Source organism: Nycticebus coucang, chromosome 21 (assembly GCF_027406575.1).
Source record: "Nycticebus coucang isolate mNycCou1 chromosome 21, mNycCou1.pri, whole genome shotgun sequence".
In the NCBI taxonomy this organism is placed as follows: Eukaryota; Metazoa; Chordata; class Mammalia; order Primates; family Lorisidae; genus Nycticebus; species Nycticebus coucang.
In genome coordinates this window covers 43,658,888-43,679,612 of record NC_069800.1, presented here as the reverse complement: position 1 = coordinate 43,679,612, position 20,725 = coordinate 43,658,888, and the positions used below count along the sequence as shown (strand labels likewise).

General features: G+C 53.8%; 1 protein-coding gene across 1 annotated transcript in view; it reads left to right on the top strand.

The window, feature by feature from the left end:
• The first annotated feature begins 1,667 nt into the window (after positions 1-1,667).
• SOGA1 (suppressor of glucose, autophagy associated 1) overlaps positions 1,668-20,725 on the top strand; it is an 84,660-nt gene continuing 65,602 nt past the window's right edge. Inside the window, exon 1 of the mRNA XM_053573545.1 lies at positions 1,668-2,496. Within this exon, the coding sequence (XP_053429520.1) occupies positions 1,810-2,496 (687 nt within the window). The 5' untranslated portion in view covers positions 1,668-1,809. The remainder of the gene's footprint in view (positions 2,497-20,725) is intronic.

Here is a 20,725-nt window from a genome sequence, read left to right as displayed (position 1 = left end):
GGCAGGAACCCCTCAGTGTCTTACCTGGTGCCTTTGTAAAGAATATGTGAACAGCTGGGGGTGGGAGGGCTGGTGTTTTGCCAGGAGGGGGTGGGAATGTCCCTGAAGAAGTGTTTGCCAAGAACCTGCTGAGTAGCCCTGCTCTTAACCTGTCTCCATGGGGGTTGCCAGGAGTCTCTGAGAGCGAAGTACCACACACCTGAATCAGACGCAGGCAGGCCTCAGGTGAGAGGGGACGCCTTGGGGGTGTATTCACTGCATGTGAGGGAGGTGGGCAGAAAAAGAAGAAAGACAAAGAAGCGGACCTGGTTCCGGTGCTGTGTCTAGGGCAAGTGAAGGGGTGAAGGAAGAAGACTGTGGGGGGAGGAGGAGGAAGAAGAAAAGGGGCAGGAGGAAGAAAAGCAAGATACGGAAAAGGAGGAAAAGGGGAAGGAGGAAGGGGGGAGATTATAGGGGAGGAAACACAGCCCTGCCCACCTGGTGGGAAGTGGGGCGGCCACAGGACTTAACCTGGCTCTGCCCTGAGCTTGCTCAGGATGGGAAGCAGCAGCGAGGCGCAGGGGAGGGGAAGGTGGGGGTGGGGAAGGTGTGACAGACACCGGGAAAACCAAGGACCCGGCCGGAGCTACGCCGTGGCCAGCCCGGGAAGAAACCATGCCCATCAGAGCCGGGGCTCCCGGTTCGTCCCCAAATGCTCTTGAAGGCTACGTGTGTGGGTTAGGTTAACTGTCCCCAGTCCATGCCAGCCCATCCGGACCAAAAGCTACCCCCAAAGCATCTCTGGTCTGACACCTCCATTATAGCCATTCGGAGCCCGAAACTAGCGCGGGGGAGGAGGAATCACAGCCTGTCTGTGAGAGCAGAGTCCCCAAGCCCCCAGGGTTCCGCGGTCCCTACCCCAGTGGGAGGGAAGCTGAGGCACAGGAGGTGAAGCACGCCCTGGGGGTGTGAGCTCCGTCCGGCTTTGCCATTGACCACCAGCAAACTGCGCGTCCCCCCAGGCATCTGTCTGCTCTTCAGAGCGGTGGGATCATTGGTCCCTCTGGCGAGGTTGAGGGGGCGGAGTTCGCGCACGCTCCGCACCGGGCGAGGGGCGCGGCGCTCAGGGTGTGCATGCATGCGGGCTGCTGCGTCCCGAGGTCCGCGCGGCCTCTGCCCGGGAGTCCCCGCTCCCGCCGCTCCCGCGGCCCCTGCCGGGACCTCGGGCGCTGGGGCACCTCGGCCGGGTGCGCTCGGCTGGCTGGTAGGGAAGGGGGCGGCGGCGGAGCGGAGGAGGGAGCTCCGGCCGCGGCTGCCCGAGCCCGCCTGACCCTCGAGGGGGTCGCTGTTGCCTCGCAGATCCCAGCCTGCGTCCCTCCCCGCCGCTCCCGCCGCGTCCGCCTTTTGTTCGCGGAACCGCGCGCCCCCGAGCCAAGGCAGCGGGGCGGGGAGCTGGCGGGGCTGCGCGGGGGGCGGGCCGCGCCGGGCGGAGCCGGGGCCCGGGCCGCAGCCGGACTCGGAGCCCGAGGGAGCGATCGGCGTGCAGGCAGCGGGGCCCCGGGCACGCTCCGGGGGCGCGGCGAGGCCGAGGGGGCGGGCAACGGGCGGAGCCGGAGCCGGAGCCGGGGCGCCTGGAGGAGGTCAGGCCGCTCTCTCCGAGCTCGGAGCAGTGGAGAGACCGTGCGGCGCGGGTCGGGACCGAAGCGCAGTGTTGGGGCTGCGGTGGGCGGAGAGGAGCCGCAGCCCGAGCGGCCAGAGCCGCTACCGGACGCTCCCCAGGGACGTCGAGGCCGGGCGGGCCCGGGCCATGCGCGTCGCGCGCTGAGGCCGATGGAGGCCGCGATGGAGGCGCCTGCGGGCGAGCCCTCGGCCCGGGGCTGCGGACCCCCGGCCGCGCCCGCCCCGGAGAGGAAAAAGAGCCACCGCGCGCCGTCGCCGGCCCGGCCCAAAGACGTGGCTGGCTGGTCGCTGGCTAAGGGCCGCCGCGGCCCAGGCCCGGGCGCAGCCGCCGCCTGCAGCGCTGCGTCTAATGCACGGCCGGACAAGAAGGGGCGCGCGGTGGCGCCCGGCGCGCGGGGCGCAGGGGCACGGGTGGCCGGAGTCCGCACTGGCGTTCGAGCTAAGGGCCGCCCGCGCCCGGGTTCCGGGCCGCGACCGCCGCCACCGCCGCCCAGCCTCACCGACAGCAGCTCGGAGGTGTCGGACTGCGCGTCGGAGGAGGCGCGCCTGCTGGGTCTGGAGCTGGCGCTGAGCAGCGACGCTGAGTCGGCGGCTGGGGGTCCGTCAGGGGCCCGCAACGGGCAGCCGCCCCAGCCCGCGCCGTCCGCACAGCAGCCTTCGCGGCCGCCCGCCTCCCCGGATGAGCCGTCGGTGGCCGCGTCGTCGGTGGGCAGCAGCCGCCTGCCGCTCAGCGCCTCCCTCGCCTTCTCCGACCTCACCGAGGAGATGCTGGACTGTGGGCCCGGCGGCTTCGTGCGGGAGCTGGAGGAGCTGCGCTCCGAGAACGACTATCTTAAGGTGGGGGCGCTGATGGGGACAGGGAAGTCGCAGGAGGTGCCGGCTGTCCCAGCCCCTTGGGCCTGAGGCACCAGCCAGCCTGCTTTCACTGAACTAGCTGGAGAAAGGGGCCTAAACCCTTTGGGGACCACCCTGAGCTTGATGTAGGGCTTCTTTACCCTTCCCTCTTCACCCTCCAACTTTATTTGGGAGGCTGTCTCTTGCGGAGGAACCTGGATGAGGAGACTGGCTGAAGCGCCCAGATCTGGGGAGAGGGGACTCAGGAAGACGGTTTTGGAGGGTGCTTAGACGCGCGGCTTGGTGTGGGGGTGGGTAGTCAGAGAGGGGCTGCATCCCTGCTTTCTGCTGCTCGGGACTCCCACCCCAGGCTCCTTTCTGTGCCAGGGAGACCTGTGGCCTTCTGCCAAGGAGAGACCAGAAACGCCATCCTGAGCTGCAGGCCTGTCCCCGCCTGCTTTTTAGGGCGGGTCCAGTTTGAAAGCATGACATCTGGGAACATCCCCTTGGCTGGAGTCCACTTCCGCCCAGTCTAACGGTCTCACAGCCCGGGAGAGTGATGTCGTGGGAGAACCGGTTCAGAGGCAGCTTCCTAAATCCCAAGATGTCTTCTGCCCTATCTGGGACAGGTCTTGTGCACACAGCCGTCCCATTGGCCCCTTCCTGTGTTCCTGGTGAGAAGAGAGAAGCTGCCTGCCTGGAGGAGGCATTCCCTAAGCTTCTCTGGGAGAGCAAGTTTTGGCTTCACCCTTTCAGTGGACACTAGCACCCAAGGGGTGCAAGCCAACCGCGGTCTACCTACTGCCTGGCACCATGGCAGGGACAGCCCAGCCCTTGTGTGTTGACCTCCACCCTGGAGGCTGGGAGCTGCTCCTGCCAGGGGCTAGGCACGATTTTGGAAGAGACTGAAATGTTGCCTACTCTTGTCAGTTGGTGGCCTGGCACAACACCCAGAGAGCCCCTGGCCAAGAGCCTGGAGTTAATAGCACTCTGCTGACTTGTGTCCGCCCCATAGCACTTAACTTTTAACTTTTCGTGTGGCTCTTCTGGCCACATTGGATAGGCGTGTTGGGTTTTGGCTCTGTTGTGTGTCTCTCTCTCATTTTCCCCCAGGATCTGCTATCCAGCATATATGTAGGAAATGCTAGAAGGACAAGGTCTCTCTGAAGGATGATCTACCCTCCTCAGTCTCTAGTCTTTCCCCAAGCCTCAGTCCCCTCCTCTGTTAAATGGGAGGGTGAGTCTTCCCAAAGACATGTCATTCAGTTTTGACATTGGAGAGTTCAATAAGCTCTTACAGAGGCGAGGTCTAGTGGAAGGTGAGAAGGAGGGAGAAGACAAGCCAGAAGGAGGGTCTTTTGCTCCAGCCCTCTCAGTGCTCACTGCCTGAGTTGACTCCCAGCTTCTCACCCCTGCCTCCTGGTGCCTGTGCACTCTGGTGAGGGTCATGGAGCTTTGCATCAGGTCTGTCATGCATCTGTCCCTGTGGGCCTCTGTCCATCTTTGGAGGTGATCAGGTTCTGCCCTGAAGTCTGTTTGAGCCACTCATGGCTGTTTAGATTGGAAAATGGTCCCAGGAGTCTGGGGGTGGAGCCCATGGCCTCACAGGAGGCAGGGCCCAGCAGGGGACCTCTCTCTGCCTGGGCCAGGCCTGGGCCTTTAATTTCTACCATTCATTCCGTGGTTCAATCTTCATGAGGCTGCTATTGGATCTGAGGTCTGTAGCTCCCCGACTGTGTGATCTTGGGCAAGTTTATTTAATACCTCTAGACCTGAGTTCTCTAATTTGGAAAAATGGGACCATAACACACTTTCCCACCTCAGGGGTTAAGTGAGATAATGCCTGCAAACACCACTAGAGCAGAGTGGAATGTTGTGAACCTCAGATGAAGTAGCTGTGATCACTGCTGTTCTCAGTGGAGTGGTACATGTTTCCTTGTGCACCTGTCATGGTCTCTTGAGGATTCTGTGGGTGCAGAATAGATCCTCTTCCCCACCCAAAGCAGACTGGACCCTTTCTCCTGGCTCCTTATTCATTCATTTACCATTTATTTAGAGCCTGCTATATACTAGTGCAGGTCTGGTATACAACTGTGGACAAGGCTGAAGTGTCTGTTTTCATGGAGCTTTGGGGAGACCGGGATTAAACAATAGTTATACAATAAATCACAATACAGATCATGATATGGGTAGAGAAGGGGATGGCGTGCTAAGAGCACATGAGGTGAGGGCTGGGCCGCTCAGGGAGCTGAAGGATGACATGAGCTGGCTGGATAAGGAGCTGGAGTAGGAACATTCCAAGCTTAGGGAACTCAGAGAAACCTTGTTGAATTCAAGAACCAGAGAGGTGAGCCAGGCTAACCCATGCAAATTCTCACTGTGTACATTTGAGTCAGTCCCTTGACTTCTCTGGAGGTTTGTTTACCATGGCTGCCAGCCTCTCAAGGCTGGGTCAAAATCTAGAGACAGACTGTGGACCACAAATATGGGGGTTGTAACAGGAGGTCTGTTCATTCCATGATGGGTAAACTGTGGCCAGAGTAGGGGAAGAACTTGCTACAGGTCCCAGAGCTGGGTGTCTAGGCAGCCAGGGCTTGGAGTCAAAGTGTGTTAAACTCTTGATATGTTTCCTAGCCCTCTGGGCCACTCTGCTTCTCAGATACAGAAAGGACAAGGTAACAAAGGATAAGACTCCAACTTCTAGTGTGTCACCTGCAGGGGCTGCTTGGGGTGGGAAGAGTCTGGTTGGTGGCCCTGCGTAGGCTCATCCTTCCCTCCCCAGCTAATCTGGGGGCCCTAGAAACTGTCAACCAGGGAAGAACTCTCTGGAGATCTCCTGTCTCATGTGGCCTGCTCAGGGCCCATGTGACGAAAATGTAAATTGGGTGACTTTCCCCAGTGAGAAGATAGAAGGAGCTTCTACAGAGAAGGTAGTGAGCTCGCCGTCACTTGAATTATCCAAAGAGAGGCTGGACGACCTCTCATGCTTGGATAAACACATAGAGTTTGTGGTAGGCAGCTTATAAACTGTCCAAAATGCTGGTGGTTGTGATTATTTGAGGAGTGTTTGGGGGAGATCATGTAGTGACTACAGTTGAGCTGCCTGACCTTGGCCCTCTCTAGCCAAGGAAGTCTGAAGGTTATTAACTGCAGAGGTTGTGGAATTCTAAGATGCAGCTTTGGCTGCAGAGCAGACACATCACCTGGGTTTGACCTTTAAGGCCTTGGTGGTCTGAGGTCCTCCAGCTTCTCATCACCACTAACTGTTACCCATGTCCATGTGGTGAGGACATGTGGGAATCCACTGGATATAGATGGAAAAATCTAAGAGTTGGAGCCCATGGCTTAGAGACCTGACACTACCATTTATTGTGTGGCCATGGGCAATTCACTTAGCCTGTCTGAACTGCTTTTTTTCATCTTTATAATGAAGCTGATGGGCCCTGTCTGGACAATCTCATGGAATTATTTTTAGGAACCAGAGAAATACAGATAAATAAAACATTCTGCAAGTAGTGCAATTCTACATCTCACGAGGAATTGTTATTCTTAGCCAATGAGCAGACAGGATGTCTGGGTGTTTGTACTTAGAGGAACTGGGAGAATGTAAGAGGGTGGATTTCCATAGCTTTAGAATATTGATAAATCAATAGCTGCTCTAGGAAGGACAGCAAGGTGTGACCACATTCCCTGTGGTATGTGTAGGCTCTGGGAAGTCAGACCTCCTTACCTCCTTGGAGATTCTAGATGTCAGCTCAGAAGGGCTCAGAGGAGCATCTAAGCTACTTCAGTTGCCACTTTACAGATGGGTAAATGAAGGCCCGAGTCACACAGCTAGGATTCCAGCCCAGTTTGGTCTAACCCTGGGTTCTGTTCTTTCTGCACTGTGACCAGAGCAGGGAGCTTTTGGTTGCTAACAATGTGTTGAGTATGGGACCCAGGATGGTGAGAGGAATCCTGTCACAGGCCAGGATCTAGGCTAAAACTTAATGGGGGCGAATGATGAATAAGACATGCCGGATTCTAGAGCCTGGGAGGGGGGCATGTGCGTGGGTGCAGGGTATGAGATTAGCATGCCTGCCTCGGGGTGTGGAGAAGGCCTTTCAGTGTGAGGATGCCCAGTGAGTGCACCAGTGCGCTGTAAATGTTAGTGTTGCCCATCCCAGTCAGCGCCCTTCCCTCTCCTGTTCCTCCAGGCATTCATTTAGTCATTCCTTCATTCATTCACTTATATAACACATATTTTCCGAGTGCCTCCTACGTACCAGGTGGGTACCAGGTGTGCTGGGTATCTGGACCCAGTGGCCACGAAGTAGGTCCCTGGATGTAGCTCCCAGGAGCTGTAGGGGAGGGTTCCAGCCTGTCTCTGGGTCATCATGATCAGTAGAGCCCTGGCTGGTCCCTTCCCTGAGTCCCAGTCTCCCTGTGGGGCATGACAGGTAGCTTGGAAGTGGCTGCTCAGAGACCTGGGTTTTTTAAGAATCAGCCTGGGGCAGGGAGGAGGGCAGCTCCTGCAAGATGGAAAATGAGATGGAAAATGTGAGCCTGTAGCTGGAGCTCCTAGGGCTGCCAGCATTCCTTGAAAAGGAGCTTGCCAGTGTCCCTGGGCACACTCTCTCTTGCACATACAAATATACATATACCACATACACGTCTTCACAGCTCCAGCTCAGAGACCCAACACCCATCTCACATTCCCATCCAGCGACATCCTGATGTGGCTTCCAGAAGTACGCCTCCAGACATATTAGGACACACACCCAAAGACACACACAAGCCTGTGCAGATACACAACCACCTGTCACATCACTCCCACACATCACCAAACAGACACAGTGGAGACTCGCATCATCAAGGAGACCCCTGGGCACAGAATCACACTCTCAAACACACATCTTACACCCCAGATATACCTGGCTGTGTCCCAGAGGTAGATACACAGCTTAGGAACATTCTCGGACACATCAGAAGTACACAGGTGTTATGTACACGTGTGCTGGTATCCAAGGATGTCTACAGAGCCACCCGGCCAGGCTAGCACAGGCACAAGCTCACCACCCTGGTACCTGTCCTTTCTACAAAGAGAGTAGCTGAGATCTGTACATCTATGCGAGGCTCATAGACACCCACCAAGGAGACACTTATGGTGACATTCACACACAGATACGATACACAATCACATATACATAGGCAGGGACACAAGCATGGAGCATGCAAATGTAGCTTTTGCCAACAGGAGCCAGAGACTTACAAACCAGGATACCCAGACACACACACACACAGCCTGTGACATTTCACCCCCACACAGAAACACAGGAAATCCTGGTCTGTGTCTCCCTGGAGCTAATGTGTACAAACTCCTACTGTTTGGGCTCCTCCACAACTGTTTTTGTTCCTTCTACAGCTAGGAACAGCGCTGAGTGTGGCCAGGGGCTTGAGTTCTTGTAACCTTCTGGGTCTGGGGGACCTACTAGCCTGAGTCGGGTGAGTGGTGGGCAGATGGGGGCTGGGAGGTCTTAAGGTCAGGAGAAGCTGCAGTGAAAGCCCCCAGGCCCCTGTTGCCCAGCACTGGGCCTAGGCCCAGTGGGGCTGAGTGAAGCGGACCAATTGTCAGGCCTGCCCATAGGAGAAACACTGCCCAGGGTAACTCCCTTCTAATCTCCTCAGAATTTCCTGCCAGCACCCCTGTTCCCTTGCTGGGGGCTGTAGAGGGCCATGCCACTCCCATCTTTGGAAGGTGCCCAGTTCTGACTGGGGAATACTAAGGAGGCCAGCGTAGAGGGCGCCAGAAGACGTATGGGCACTCGGAGAACCTTGGCAGGCCCCCTAGAATTAGCCTTGAGTGGCTGCCTCTGGGCGCTGCTCTTGGGACAGTGCCTGCCACCTTGTAGGGACTCAAAATACAGTGTATGTAATTGAATGGAAGGCAGAAGGCAGGTTCTGGGGGTGGGCTGGAGGGCTGGGGGCAGTGCTGGGCCAGAGTCTGGGCCTGCTTGGGAAGGGCATTGAACGCTGAGCCCAGCCAAGCACTGTGACCACCTTGCTGGGGATGGGGGCCTTAACTTATGACAAGGCTGGGAGCTGCCCCTTTTCCATGTGTCTACAGCATAGGGCACAAGGCCTGGCCTGTCCCGGGGAGGGAGGGAGGCGGGAAGGGCTGTGTGGTCTCACTAGCAAACTCTACCTTTGGGGTCAAGTCCAGGGACAGACCTGACTTTGTTGTCTCCTTCCTGTGCAGGCGCCCTCATCAAACTCTAGTCTTCCTGCCTGTAAATGAGAGTTTAATCCTTTCTTGCAGGGCACCTGGAGGATTAGAGTTCAGGTGTATGGCACACCTAGCACCCTCCTGGGCCTGGAGGAAGGAAGGGAGCCCTATGTCCTGTGTAGCCTCTGGGACAGAGGGAGTCCCCCAGGGGAAGGACTTGGCTAAGCTCAAGGCAAGGGTCTGACCAGCTTGCAGGGTTTTAAGGTCATCTCTCTGTCCTCCCTGCTGCATGACCTCTTTAGCAGTCACATTCATTCCCCTCTAGTGCCTGAAAGAGCTTAGGGCTGGGTTCAGGAAGGAGCCAAAGATTCTGGGGTGTCCTGGGGCAGGCTGAGCCCTGTAGATCAGTGCCCTGTCTGCATTCTTAGAGCCGGCTCTGACCCTGGGGCCTACAGGCAGTCAGAGGAGGTGGGAGCAGCAGGTCAGCCCTTCCCTGCCAGGGGCCAAGATGGTCTGCAGCCTGGCTGACCTGCGTGTGGATCCTAGCTCTGCCTTTTCCTTTCTGAACTTTCTCTTTATGGGCTTCAGTCTTCTCACCTGTAAAGTGAGGATCCTGATAGGCTTGTCCTGCATGTTGCTATGAGGATTAAATAAGAGGAAGCACGTGTGTAAGGGGATTAGCCAGGGTCTGGCTTCTAGCAAGGACTCAGCAACTCTTAGCCCTCATGATCTGTTATCATTAGGCTTTGGTCTGACCCTTGTGAGCCCTGGGTCCTTGGTGGCAGGGACTGTGGGGCTGAAGGTGGCAGAGCCTTTAGTGCCTCTGCGGGTCTGGGCTTGGAGCCAAGTCTGGGAGGTGCGCATGGAGCGGAACTGCATCATGGGAACCCAAACACATCTCTCCCTCAGTGTCCCCCCTTTCCTGCCTTGTATCACTCTTCCCTGAATGGCCAAGGCCCCAGTGCCTCAGATAAGTAACCTACTGATAAGCCTTTGCAAATAGAGGGCTGCCATTGGGGTCCCTCATTCTAAAACCAAGGTGATTAATCTCCCATTGCCTGGGCCACAAAGAGAAGTTCAAACTCCAGGGAGAAAAAATTTGGGGTCCCCCAGCAAGGCTGGATCCCTACTGTGGATCTTCTGGGCCTTGGTCAACTGTCCCAGACTCTCCCCTCCCGCCCCTCCTTGGCCCTGGCCCAGTGGCTTAGCAGTCTGTGTGGTCCTGCCTTCCACAGCCTCACCACCCCTGACAAACCCTAGGCCTCTGTCCTTTGCTCAGGTTCCCTGCCCTTTCCCTTGGTTTCCTCCTCCACCTTAGTGCATTCAGCCCTAGCAGCTCCTCTCCAGGGATGCTCTGGTCCGGGCTTCATACCTAGGAGCTCCCCGTAGGATCCTCTGGGGCACTTAGCAAGATGGTGATTAGATTGCCAGTGAGGTAATTACAAGCTTCACTTCACCACCCCCTCTTGTCTTGTGTGAAAGCAGGGACTTTCCAGGGTACTTAGAGGCCCAGAGAGGTTAACGAGCTTGACAGAGGTCACAGCCTTTAAGTGGCAAGAGGCAGAAGGACTAGAGTCTTGTGGTTCTCTTTCCAGGATGCCAGACAGGGAGAATGACACAAGCAAAGGCCCAGGGGCATGACATGCTGGGGTATCCCAGAGCTGCAGGCCATTGGCCCTGAGCCACTCTCCTAACTCTCAGAACCTCACTTTCTATCTCTAAAGACCTCAGATCTCTGCTTTGAGGTTAGAGATTTGGCTGCAGCCCAGAGGTCATTTGAGGGATGTTTTAAACATACCCAGATCCAAAAGCTGCCTTCCTTCCTGTTCACACGGAAAGGACATGGACTGTCAGGCACTTCTGCTGTAAGACCCCCTCCCTTTCCCCTGGGCCTGGGAATGTCTCCCTGCTCTGCTCGTGAGGAAGACAAGCCAGCTGTGGCTTGGATGGGTAGCAGTCTTCAGGCACCTTGTCCACATAGACATACATACCCGCACACACAGCTCCCTGATGGAGGGAGCATCTGTGGCCTTGTGTGCAGAGCTGTGCCACATCTGGAAGACTCACTCCTGACTAGCTGTGAAGCCTTCATCTTTCTGAGCCTCCTTTTGCTCATCTGTAAAATGGGGATGAGATAATAGCACTCACCTCTAAAGGATCATCACTGAGCAAGAGATATAGCTACTCAGTCTCAGCCTAGTGTCTGTAACATGCAAACCCTTGTAAATGTTAGATACCATTAGTGTTACTGTCCTGTTTATGAGGACTGTCTAGTCTAGCTTACGGGAGCTCAAACTGGACCTGAGTCCTGGCTGTACCACTTTATGTGTAACCTTGGGCAATATACTTGACTCCTCCGACCTCAGGTTCCTCACCCATAGAAATCGCTTAGGATATGTGAACTGCTGGGCATAGGGAGCAACCTGCTTGTTACTTAATATTTGTTGGTGTTGGAGAGGCAGGCCTAGAACCCTTGACTTCCCTCATTCCTGACCAGAGAAGCTCCTGGCATTCTTTCCCCAGGACCTTTGACTCAACTCTTCCCCCAAATTAAAGTGCAGCTTCCATCCAAAGAGGCTGAGCTGGCTTGAGCTGTGGGCTGGGAGGTAGGAGCCCCAGAGTTTTTCCTTGTTGAAGTCTGGCCCCTTGAGGGAATTATGGGATTGTCCCCCATCCCTCTCTAGGCCTCTGTGTCCCTGTCTGTAAGGGATGGAATCTTTGGGTTCTCCTCCCCTTGCTGCTGTGGCCAGAGCTAGAGGGAAGTGAAGCTCTGCAGAGCCTCTTGCAGACCTCTCCTTGGTATCTAAGTGCAATGATCTCATCTGGGGCCTTGACAGATGCCTGGGGGATGGCAGAAGGGACAGCAGATGGCTACCCTGGCCTCTTGGGTGGGGCTGGCATGGCCGCCCCTGCTGGCCCAGCCTGTAGGTCAGCCCTTCCTGGCTGGCTTGAGTGTCCTGGGCCAAGATGGGAGACAAGTGGCCCACAGCCAGAGTGGCAGATGGACAGGCAGCCTTGGGCTGTGGCCCAAGGCAAGGACTGGTCAAACGGAGGCTCCTGTTCCTCCATGGAGGGGTTGCCATCTTGCAGAGTGAGGGTTCTGGGCCCCTCAGCTCAGCTCTCTCATTCTTTCTAGGTCAGTCTGCCCATTGGCTGGCTAGCTGGGCCCCTGGAACCTAGGGAGGAGGTGGTACATTTGGGTGAGGTTTGGCATCTGGCAGGCTATGGCCTGGCTGTGGGTTGGCTAGGATTTGAGGCCTACATCTTGGGTCTGAAGCCTCCATGGGCATTAGCTTCATATAGTCAAAGAATGAGATTCAGACAAAGTAGCATTGCCTGGAAGGGGTTTTCTGCCGGGGAGTGGAACAGGGTGATTCTCCCTGCCCCTAGGGCCCATTTATTCATTCAGCAGCTAGCTACTGAGCTGTTCCTGTGTGTGCCAGCCACTGTGCAGGCTCTGTCCTCTGGAGCATCATCTCCTAGTGGTAGACAAATGAGTAAAATAATTGGTATCACAGATAAGCCTGTGATGCGTAATGACAGAAACAAAAGCAAGCTGGACAGTGGAGCCTGGTGGGGTGGGGAAGGCTTTGAGGAGGTGGCATTTCAGTGGAGTCTTCAGGTAAGGCGTCAGGCCAGCAGTGCCAAGTTGGAGGGCAGAGAGATCCAGGCAGAGGGGATGGCAAAGACAAAGTCTCAGCGATGGGACATGCACAAGGGAAGATCCAAGTGGCTGGATGGATGAATAGGGAGAGGTTGTCCCCTGTGATGGGGTTTGGCTGTCACCTTGAATGAGATGGAAAGTCTTTAGAGGTTTTGTTTTAGTTTGCTCTTTGATTTTTTGGTTTTTAAAAAATAATAATGTACATAGAGTAAATAATAATAATAATGTACATAGAATAAAATGAATTTTAACAAATATCCTATTCTGTAACCACCCCCACAAATAAGATGTTCCTCCATGGAGGGAGTGCCGTCTTGCAGAGAGACGGTTCTGGGCCCCTCAGCTCAGCTTTCTCATTCTTTCTAGGTCGGTCTGCCTGTTGGCTGGCTAGTTAGGCCCCTGGAGCCTAGGGAGGAGGTGGTACATTTGGGAGAGGTGCCATCATCCCCCCCAAATTTTGCACTTTGAGGTCAATTCCTTCCTCCCCCTTGATCCTTACAACTGGTAGATAGAAAATAGTCTTCCCTTTTCCAGCATGTCATGTAAATGCAGCCTGTTGCACGTGGCTTCCTTCACTTCACACAGTGCTCTGAGCCGCCTCCTGGTGCTGCAGGTGTCAGCGGCTCCTTCCTTTTCACTGCCGAGTAGTACCCCACCTTATCGACCGACCACAGTTTATCCACTCTCGTGTTGAGGGACATTTGGGTGGTTTCCAGGTTATGGTGATCATTGGAGGATCTGAAACAGGACAAAATTGTAAATAGTTTAAACCACATTTTAAACATGGTTTAAAAACCATCATTCCCTGTGCTGAGTGGACAAAAAATTAGTAGGGAGCAGAGTGGCCACTGTGAGGATTATTATTATTATTATTTTGAGACAGAGTCTCACTCTGTCACCCTGGTAGAGTGCTGTGGCACCATAGCTCACACAACATCCAACTCTTGGGCTAAGGCAATCCTCTTGCCTCAGCCTCCAGAGTAGTTGGGATTACAGGTGCCACAACACCTGACTAGTTTTTTTCCTGTTTTTAGTAGAGACAGAGTCTTGCCCTTGCTCAGGCTGCTCTCAAACTCCTGAGCTCAAGCAATCCTCCTGCCTCAGCCTCCCAGAGTGCTGGGGTTACAGGTGTCAGCCACCATGCCCAGCCCTGTGTGAGGATTAAATCCAATGATTTGGTGATGAGGTAGGCTCATCACAGGAACTTACTTCTTGTTCACATGAAAGGGCCCACACCCTGGGGCAGCCAGGGAGGCTTCTTGGTGGAGAGAGATGAGAAGGTGGGACAGGTGCAGAGTAGAAGGAGGTCCAGGTAGTGGGGATTGCCATGGGAGCTGGGAGGGCTCCTGACGCAGCCTTGTTATATCGCAGATTTCTGTAGGGCCCATATCAGAGTTCCTCCGGGCTGACTTTTGGGTGAGAGGTAGCTGAGGGACCCTAACTCTAGAACAGTCTCTTCCATGGTAGCTGGTGAGCAGCAGCCTCCTCTTGCCTTTAGGAGCCTCACATCCCCTCAGTTCTCTCCCTGTCCCCTCAGGGCCAGCTGGGAGCTGATGCTGGGTTGAGACCCCCCACTGCCATTTGCTGTGTTTCTGCACAGGGTCCTCATGTTGGTCACCTTCATCTCCAGTCCGACAGCTCTTCAGTGCCTGCATGCCAATTGCATCACACTTGTACATTTGGAGTCATTTGCAAGAGTCCCTGCAGGCCCAGGTCTGTCCTTACAGGACAAAGATTAATCATCTTATACTTGCTTAGCTTTCTTGCAGAGAACAGTCTTTTTAGAACCTTGACGATGTGGTTGGAACACAGCTCTGCTTCTTCAGGGGGATACTCTTTTTTTTTGAGACAGAGCCTCAAGCTGTTACCCTGGGTAGAGTGCTGTGGCATCACAGCTCACAGCAACCTCCAACTCCTGGGCTCAAGCAATTCTCCTGCCTCTGCCTCCCAAGTAGCTGGGACTACAGGCACCCGCCACAATGCCCAGCTATTTTTTGGTTGCAGCCATCATTGTTGTTTTGGCAGGCCTGGGTTGGATTCGAACCGCCAGCTCAGGTGTATGTGGCTGGCGCCTTAGCCGCTTGAGCCACAGGCACTGAGCCATCAGGGGGATACTCTTAATGGTGAAGTGCTCAAGGGTGAGGTGCTCTAGAGAGAATAGAGACTCCATCTTATTTTGTGACGCAGACCCCTTTAAGCTCTCTGCTGAGAATAATTCTCAGTATAATGTTTTCAAATGTTTAAAGTGAAATGCAAAAGAGACCAAATATATTGAAATATAGTTGTTAAAATGTATTTCAAATTGGCTTGGTGCCTGTACCTCAAGCGGCTAAGGTGCCAGCCACATACACCAGAGCTGGTGGGTTTGAATCCAACCCAGGCCTGCCAAACAACAATGACAACTACAACCAAAAAATAGCTGGGCGTTGTGGCGGGCACCTGTAGTCCCAGCTGCTTGGGAGGCAGAGGCAGGAGAATTGCTTGAGCCCAGGAATTTGAGGTTGCTGTGAGCTATGATGTCACAGCACTCTACCCAGGGCGACAGCTTGAGGCTCTGTCTCAAAAAAAAAAAAAAAAAAAGCGATTTGCTTTCTTATTTATTTATTTTGAGACAGAGTCTCACTTAGTCAACCTCAGTAGAGTACTGTGGTGTGATAGCTCATAGCAACCTCAAAGTCTTGGGCTCTAGTGATCCTCTTTTTTTTTGAGATAGTCTCACTTTATTGCCCTCAGTAGAGTGTTATGGCATCACAGCTCACAGCAACCTCCAACTCCTGGGCTTAGGCGATTCTCCTGCCTCAGCCTCCTGAGTAGCCCAGACTACAAGGCGCCTGCCACAACGCCTTCCTATTTTTTGTTGCAGTTTGGCCGGGGCCGGGTTTGATCCGCCACCCTAGGTATATGGGGCTGGCGCCCTAACCACTGAGCCACAGATGCCGCCCTCTAGTGATCCCTTGACTCAGCTTCCTGAGTAACTGAGACTTACTCTTTTTAACCCTGTGGGTAGGTTGAAAAGAGCTTCCCAAGTAACTGCCACAATGTCAAGCTACTTTTAGAGATGGGATCTTGCTCTTGCTCAGGCTGGTCTCAAACTCCTGAGCTCAAGCAACCCACCTGCCTCAGCCTTCCAGAGTGCTAGGATTACAGGCGTGAGCCACCATACCTAGCCTCTTTATTTTTTTTTAAGCATTGATATCAAGTGGTAGAAAAATGTGATTTTTTTTTTTTTTTTAAGTTCACAGATTCCCTGAACTCAAGTACAGAAGAAAAATCCTATAGTTAGTGATTTGGTCTTGGTTAGAAGTTCCTTACTATGCCCCCCAATCTATCTGGGCTGGGGCATGGCCCACTTGTCCTGGGCTTCTTGGTTATTCCTCACTGAGCAACAGGGATGATAATTTGTGTCTTGCCTGAACAGTGTATTTCTGTGAGATGCACGAGATGATTCAGATGGAATGTCTTTGTAAACTGTGAAGTCCTGTGCTGCTGTGCAAGGCCTTGCTATTATTAGCAGGAGCGTGAGCTCATGTTTGGCCCTCCGGCCCAGCCTGGACTGTGAGGCTCTTCCTGAACAATTCCCCCAGGGTTCCTGGGAACCAGGCCATTGAGGGGAACAGGATGCTTCCTGCGGCTGACCTCATGGATTGTCAGGGGGTGGACAGAGATGCACTTTGTGGGCAGAGAGTAGGGGTGTAAGCTGGAGGTTCCCTAATGAGCAGACCCTGCCCACTCTCCAGGGGTGGTATGGGGGTCTGCAACCAGTTTTGAATTTGTGTGTGCTTTCCTCAGCCCTCTGCAGCTGGCTTGGAGCTGGGTCAGGAGGGCTTACTGCCCCAGACTGTGCACAGAGACTGGGCAAGACAGAAGCCATATTAGTTCTTAAATTCACATGTCTACCTGTAGACAGTGACGGGGGCCTGCTCTATACCTAGTGCTGTCTGTCCTGGATAATGCTGGGGACAAAGCAGGAATCAAACCAGACTCTGCCCTTCCCCCCACCTCTTGGGGAAGGTAGACTCAAAAACAGGCAAATGTAACCTAAAATTGTTAGCACAGGGGACCAGAGAGTTCAGTGTGTGGTTTGAATCAGCCTGGGGGAGGAGGGAATGTTCTGAAAGGACGAGAATGTTAGGAGGTAGCCTAGCAAGCCCATTCTAGCAGAGGGAATAGCCTGAGTACACCTGGAAGAACATAGTTACGAAGCACCAGCCCAGCGTCCCGGGGCTTATTTAGAATTCGCCTCTGGTCATCTCTTGCTTGAGCAGTTCTGGAGAACTTCTGAGCACTTGACAATTTCCTCACCTGTCAAATAGGCAGATTTTCACCTATCCACGGGGTTGAAAAGAGGATTAAACTGTCAAGTGATATTGCATCTGAGGCCTGGGCTGGGGCCTGGTGATGAGTGAGCCTCCCAGGAGGGTGTAGCCACTTGGTATTAATAGCACAGCTGGACTGGGCTGTGCCATTGGAGGGCAGAGGTAAGACAGGAGCAGGGGGGAGACCAAGTGGCTGGTTGGGTCCAGGGTGAGGCCTTGGAGCTGATGTACAAGCCACTGGGAACTAGCAGAGGAGAGAGAAAGCTGTGCACCTTTTTCCAAATTTTCTCTAATAAATAGGTATCTCCTGTGTAATTAGAGCAAAACAAACTTCCTCAGCCAGGAAGTGCCGTGTAATCCTGGCACTCTGGGAGGCCAAGGTAGGAGGATTGCTTGAACTCAGGAGTTCAAGACCAGCCTAGCAAGAGCTGCCTCTACTAAAAATAGAAAAACTAGCCGGGCATTGTGTCCCCTTCAGGGCCAGCTACTACAGAGGCTGAGACAGTAGGATCTCTTGAGCCCAGGAGTTTGAGGTTGTTGTGAGCTAGGCTGATGCCAAGGTACTCTAACCTGGCAACAGAGTGAGCTTCTGTCTCAAAAAAAACAACAATAACAATAAAAGAAACAAATATCCTCTAGAAAGGGAAGTGCTGACTTCTCTCAAAGCAGGGTGGGTACCTGTTCCTACCCTGCTGCCCCTAGTTCCCCATCTGCAGTCTGAAACAGTCAAGGTGAGCTGCAGGGGAAGAGAGGTGAACTTGAAAGAGGTGGCCAGATCATAGAAGGTTTGACAGTTAGGAGCCCCCCTCTGAGGGGAGCACTGCCAGGCAGTGTGACCTTTTGTTGTCTGTAGTGAGGATGAGGCCCAGGGCTTCCCCACTGATGTTGGTAGGGGGATTTCTATAACCTTCTTCTGTAACCAGGAGTCCTCTCCCTCCCAACTTCCACATGGTTGGGTGGGTCTATGTGGAGGAGGCTGTGCAGGACCACTGAGCAGTCTATGAAGGAGCTGGGAGGCCCATATGAAGGAGCTGGGAGGCCCATGTTCCCTGTCCCCCCTCTCTCCCGCCAGGCCCTTCTTTTGGATCTGTCACTGGAAAACCCAGCCCATGTGACTGAGGGGCCCCAGAAGATTCTTAGCCTCAGAGAGGACTATGAATCTCTGGAGTAGAATCGAGGGGTGCCCTGGCCTCTGGGTCCCCTCCCCAGGTCCCAGTAGCCCCTCTCCTTCCCCTACCACAGGTCCTGAAAGCTCAGAGCTCCTGCCCAAGTCCTGACATCACCAGCTTCTGCTGCCAGCCAGCCCAGCTTGTGCAGCCACAAGCCCGCCTTTGTCAGCTCCTGCTCTCACAGGAGCCGTGCCAGGAGGGGCTGACCAGCATTCTGCCTGCAGCTGGGACAAACCCCTGGGAGGCCTGGGCCCCCCTGGGCCACCCTGGAGAGATGGAGCTGGCAACCTGCACTGTCACCAATTGACTGCAGTGACGGGCAGGCCTTTGGGAGACAGCTGCTTGTGTGAGAACGATCATTCATTCATTCATTCATTCACTTAGTCAATAGATATTTACTGAGACCCTGCTCTGTATTAGGCCCTGGGCTGGGGACTTGTGCTGAGAGGCCTGGCTCTTGCCCTTTTAGGGAAAAACAAAAACTAGAAGGAAACACCCCACATCAGAATCACTAGGGGGCCCCATCCCAAGTTTCTGATATAGGAGGTCTGGATTGGGACTGTGAATTTCAAACAAATTCCCCAGTGACACTAATACTGCTGGTCCAGGAACTATACTTGGAGAGCCTTTGAGATTCAGGACCAAGTAGAAGAATTATGCATGCTTTATGTTTTCTGTATTTTTAAAACTGTCTCTATGATCATATTTTACTTTTATAAATAGAAAAAAGCAGTTATTGAAAAATTAAAAAAAAATGATTCCCCAAAATGATTCTGGTGTTCTGGGGGGTGATCCTATGTAGAGCAACATCACCTCCCATATCTAAATGTCATGCATCTGTTAATGGAGCCCAACCTTGTGAGCTTTTGTGTCCCTTCCTTGACTCAGTGGACTCCTGAGCTTGGGGTCCACTCAGACCCTCACATACTCATCATCACCAGGTCCTGTCAGTATTACTGCAAAGAGAGTAAGGGAGGTGTGGCAAATGACGTAGCTAGGGTTTGAACACAGGCTTATCCAGAAGCTGGCGTAGCTTGGATTTAGTTGACCGGCTTGTACTATCTGAGTGCTGTTTCCTTCATGCTTCCTTAATCCACTAGCTGACACGTCTGGGGAGACCCTTCACTTCCTCATTTCTTTAACTGGTGTGATCATTGACTGTCCCACTTCCTCCTTTTTCACTCTGTTTCTGTCCACTTGGCATGGTGGGGGATGATGAGTCTGTGTATATTAGGACAGAGGTAGGGGTGAGGTGAGGTACCTTTTCCTCTGCAGCGGCCAGGCAGGGGGTGCTTTAGGGGGTGCTGTTGAACACACCCCAGGAGACAGGCTGTGGCAGCTAGTGGGGATTAAACCTTTTGGCTGACAGTGTAAATGAGGTAGTATCTGTTCAGGTTGGGAGAAGCAGATTTGTCATCTCTGCCTTACTGTCCTGAGTTTAGAACCAGCTGAGAAATAGTCCTAGGAGCCAGGTGAAAACCTTGGTCAGCTTGCACGGTGTCAAGAACTGGCCTGGAGGGTGCCCCTCCCACCCTGCCCTGAATTAAATTTACTCAGTCTCAGTGGGCACTGGACAATGGCAGGCCTTTCTGTCTTCCACACAGGGAGCCACCCCACCAAGCTGACTATCTGGGACAGCTGCCCCTGCCCTTGCCCTGTAGGCAGCCAGATGTGAAGAGAGAGCCTCTCTTGTGTGTGCCTTTCCCAGACTCAATTTAGCTCTGTCCCCTCCCAGCCCCAGCCCCTGGGGAGATGGGTAAGGGGTGCTGGTGGTACCCCCTGAGGGGCAGAGTGCATGCTCTTTCCTCGTGGTGAACTATGAGGAGGGAGGGTACGAGAGCCCCCTACCCATTCCCTTCATTCTCATTTCCTTTGGGGAAGGGAAGACCCCAAGGGCTGAGGACCAGCTCTCTAGGTCTGGCCCCCTCTCCAGCGCCCGTGGAGTGGTCTTCCACTCCTCAGACCCACCCCCCTGCTTCTATCAGGGCTCTCCTCGCATTTGTTCTCTCGCTCCTCCAGGACAGTCATTCATCTCTGGTGACTCAGTTCCTCTTTGGAGTGCGCCATCTTATTTAAACTACTCAGTCACATTTCATAGACAGAGACAGCACAGGAACATGAGCTTATTGAGAGCATGGAATGGTTTGCTAACAACTATAAAAAATTGGGAGCTACAGTGGAAATTGTCACAGATAAGTCACAAGAAGGATCCCAGTTTGTGAAAGGATTTGGTGGAATTGGAGGTATTGTGCCGTGCTGAGTAAATTTCCAGGGAATGGAATGCCAAGGAGGAGATGACAAATTTTTTCACATTGATGACTAGGTAAACATGGGTCCGGCAAAACGTGCCTCACCCTCCAGCATCCAACCCAAGGAGCATACCCGTGGTGGAATCCAAACAGATCCCAGCCTTATAATTGGAGCATTTCCAGAACTTAATCCATGAACACTGGATATTGAAAAAAAACCCAAACCATGGGCAGCGCCTGTGGCTCAGTCGGTAGGGTGCCGGCCCCATATACCGAGGGTGGCGGGTTCAAACCCGGCCCCGGCCAAACTGCAACCAAAAAATAGCCGGGTGTTCTGGCGGGCGCCTATAGTCCCAGCTACTCGGGAGGCTGAGGCAAGAGAATCGCCTAAGCCCAGGAGTTGGAGGTTGCTGTGAGCTGTGTGAGGCCACAGCACTCTACTGAGGGCCATAAAGTGAGACTCTGTCTCTACAAAAAAAACCCAAAAAACCCAAACCAACACCAGAACCAACCTTACACATTGGTTCGTCATAGTGTCAGCACAGCAGCCTGTGACTAAGTTCCTAGATGCCACTTTGGACTAATTTTTTAAAAAGAATCCTAGTTTTTACTTTCACCTGATGGTGAAA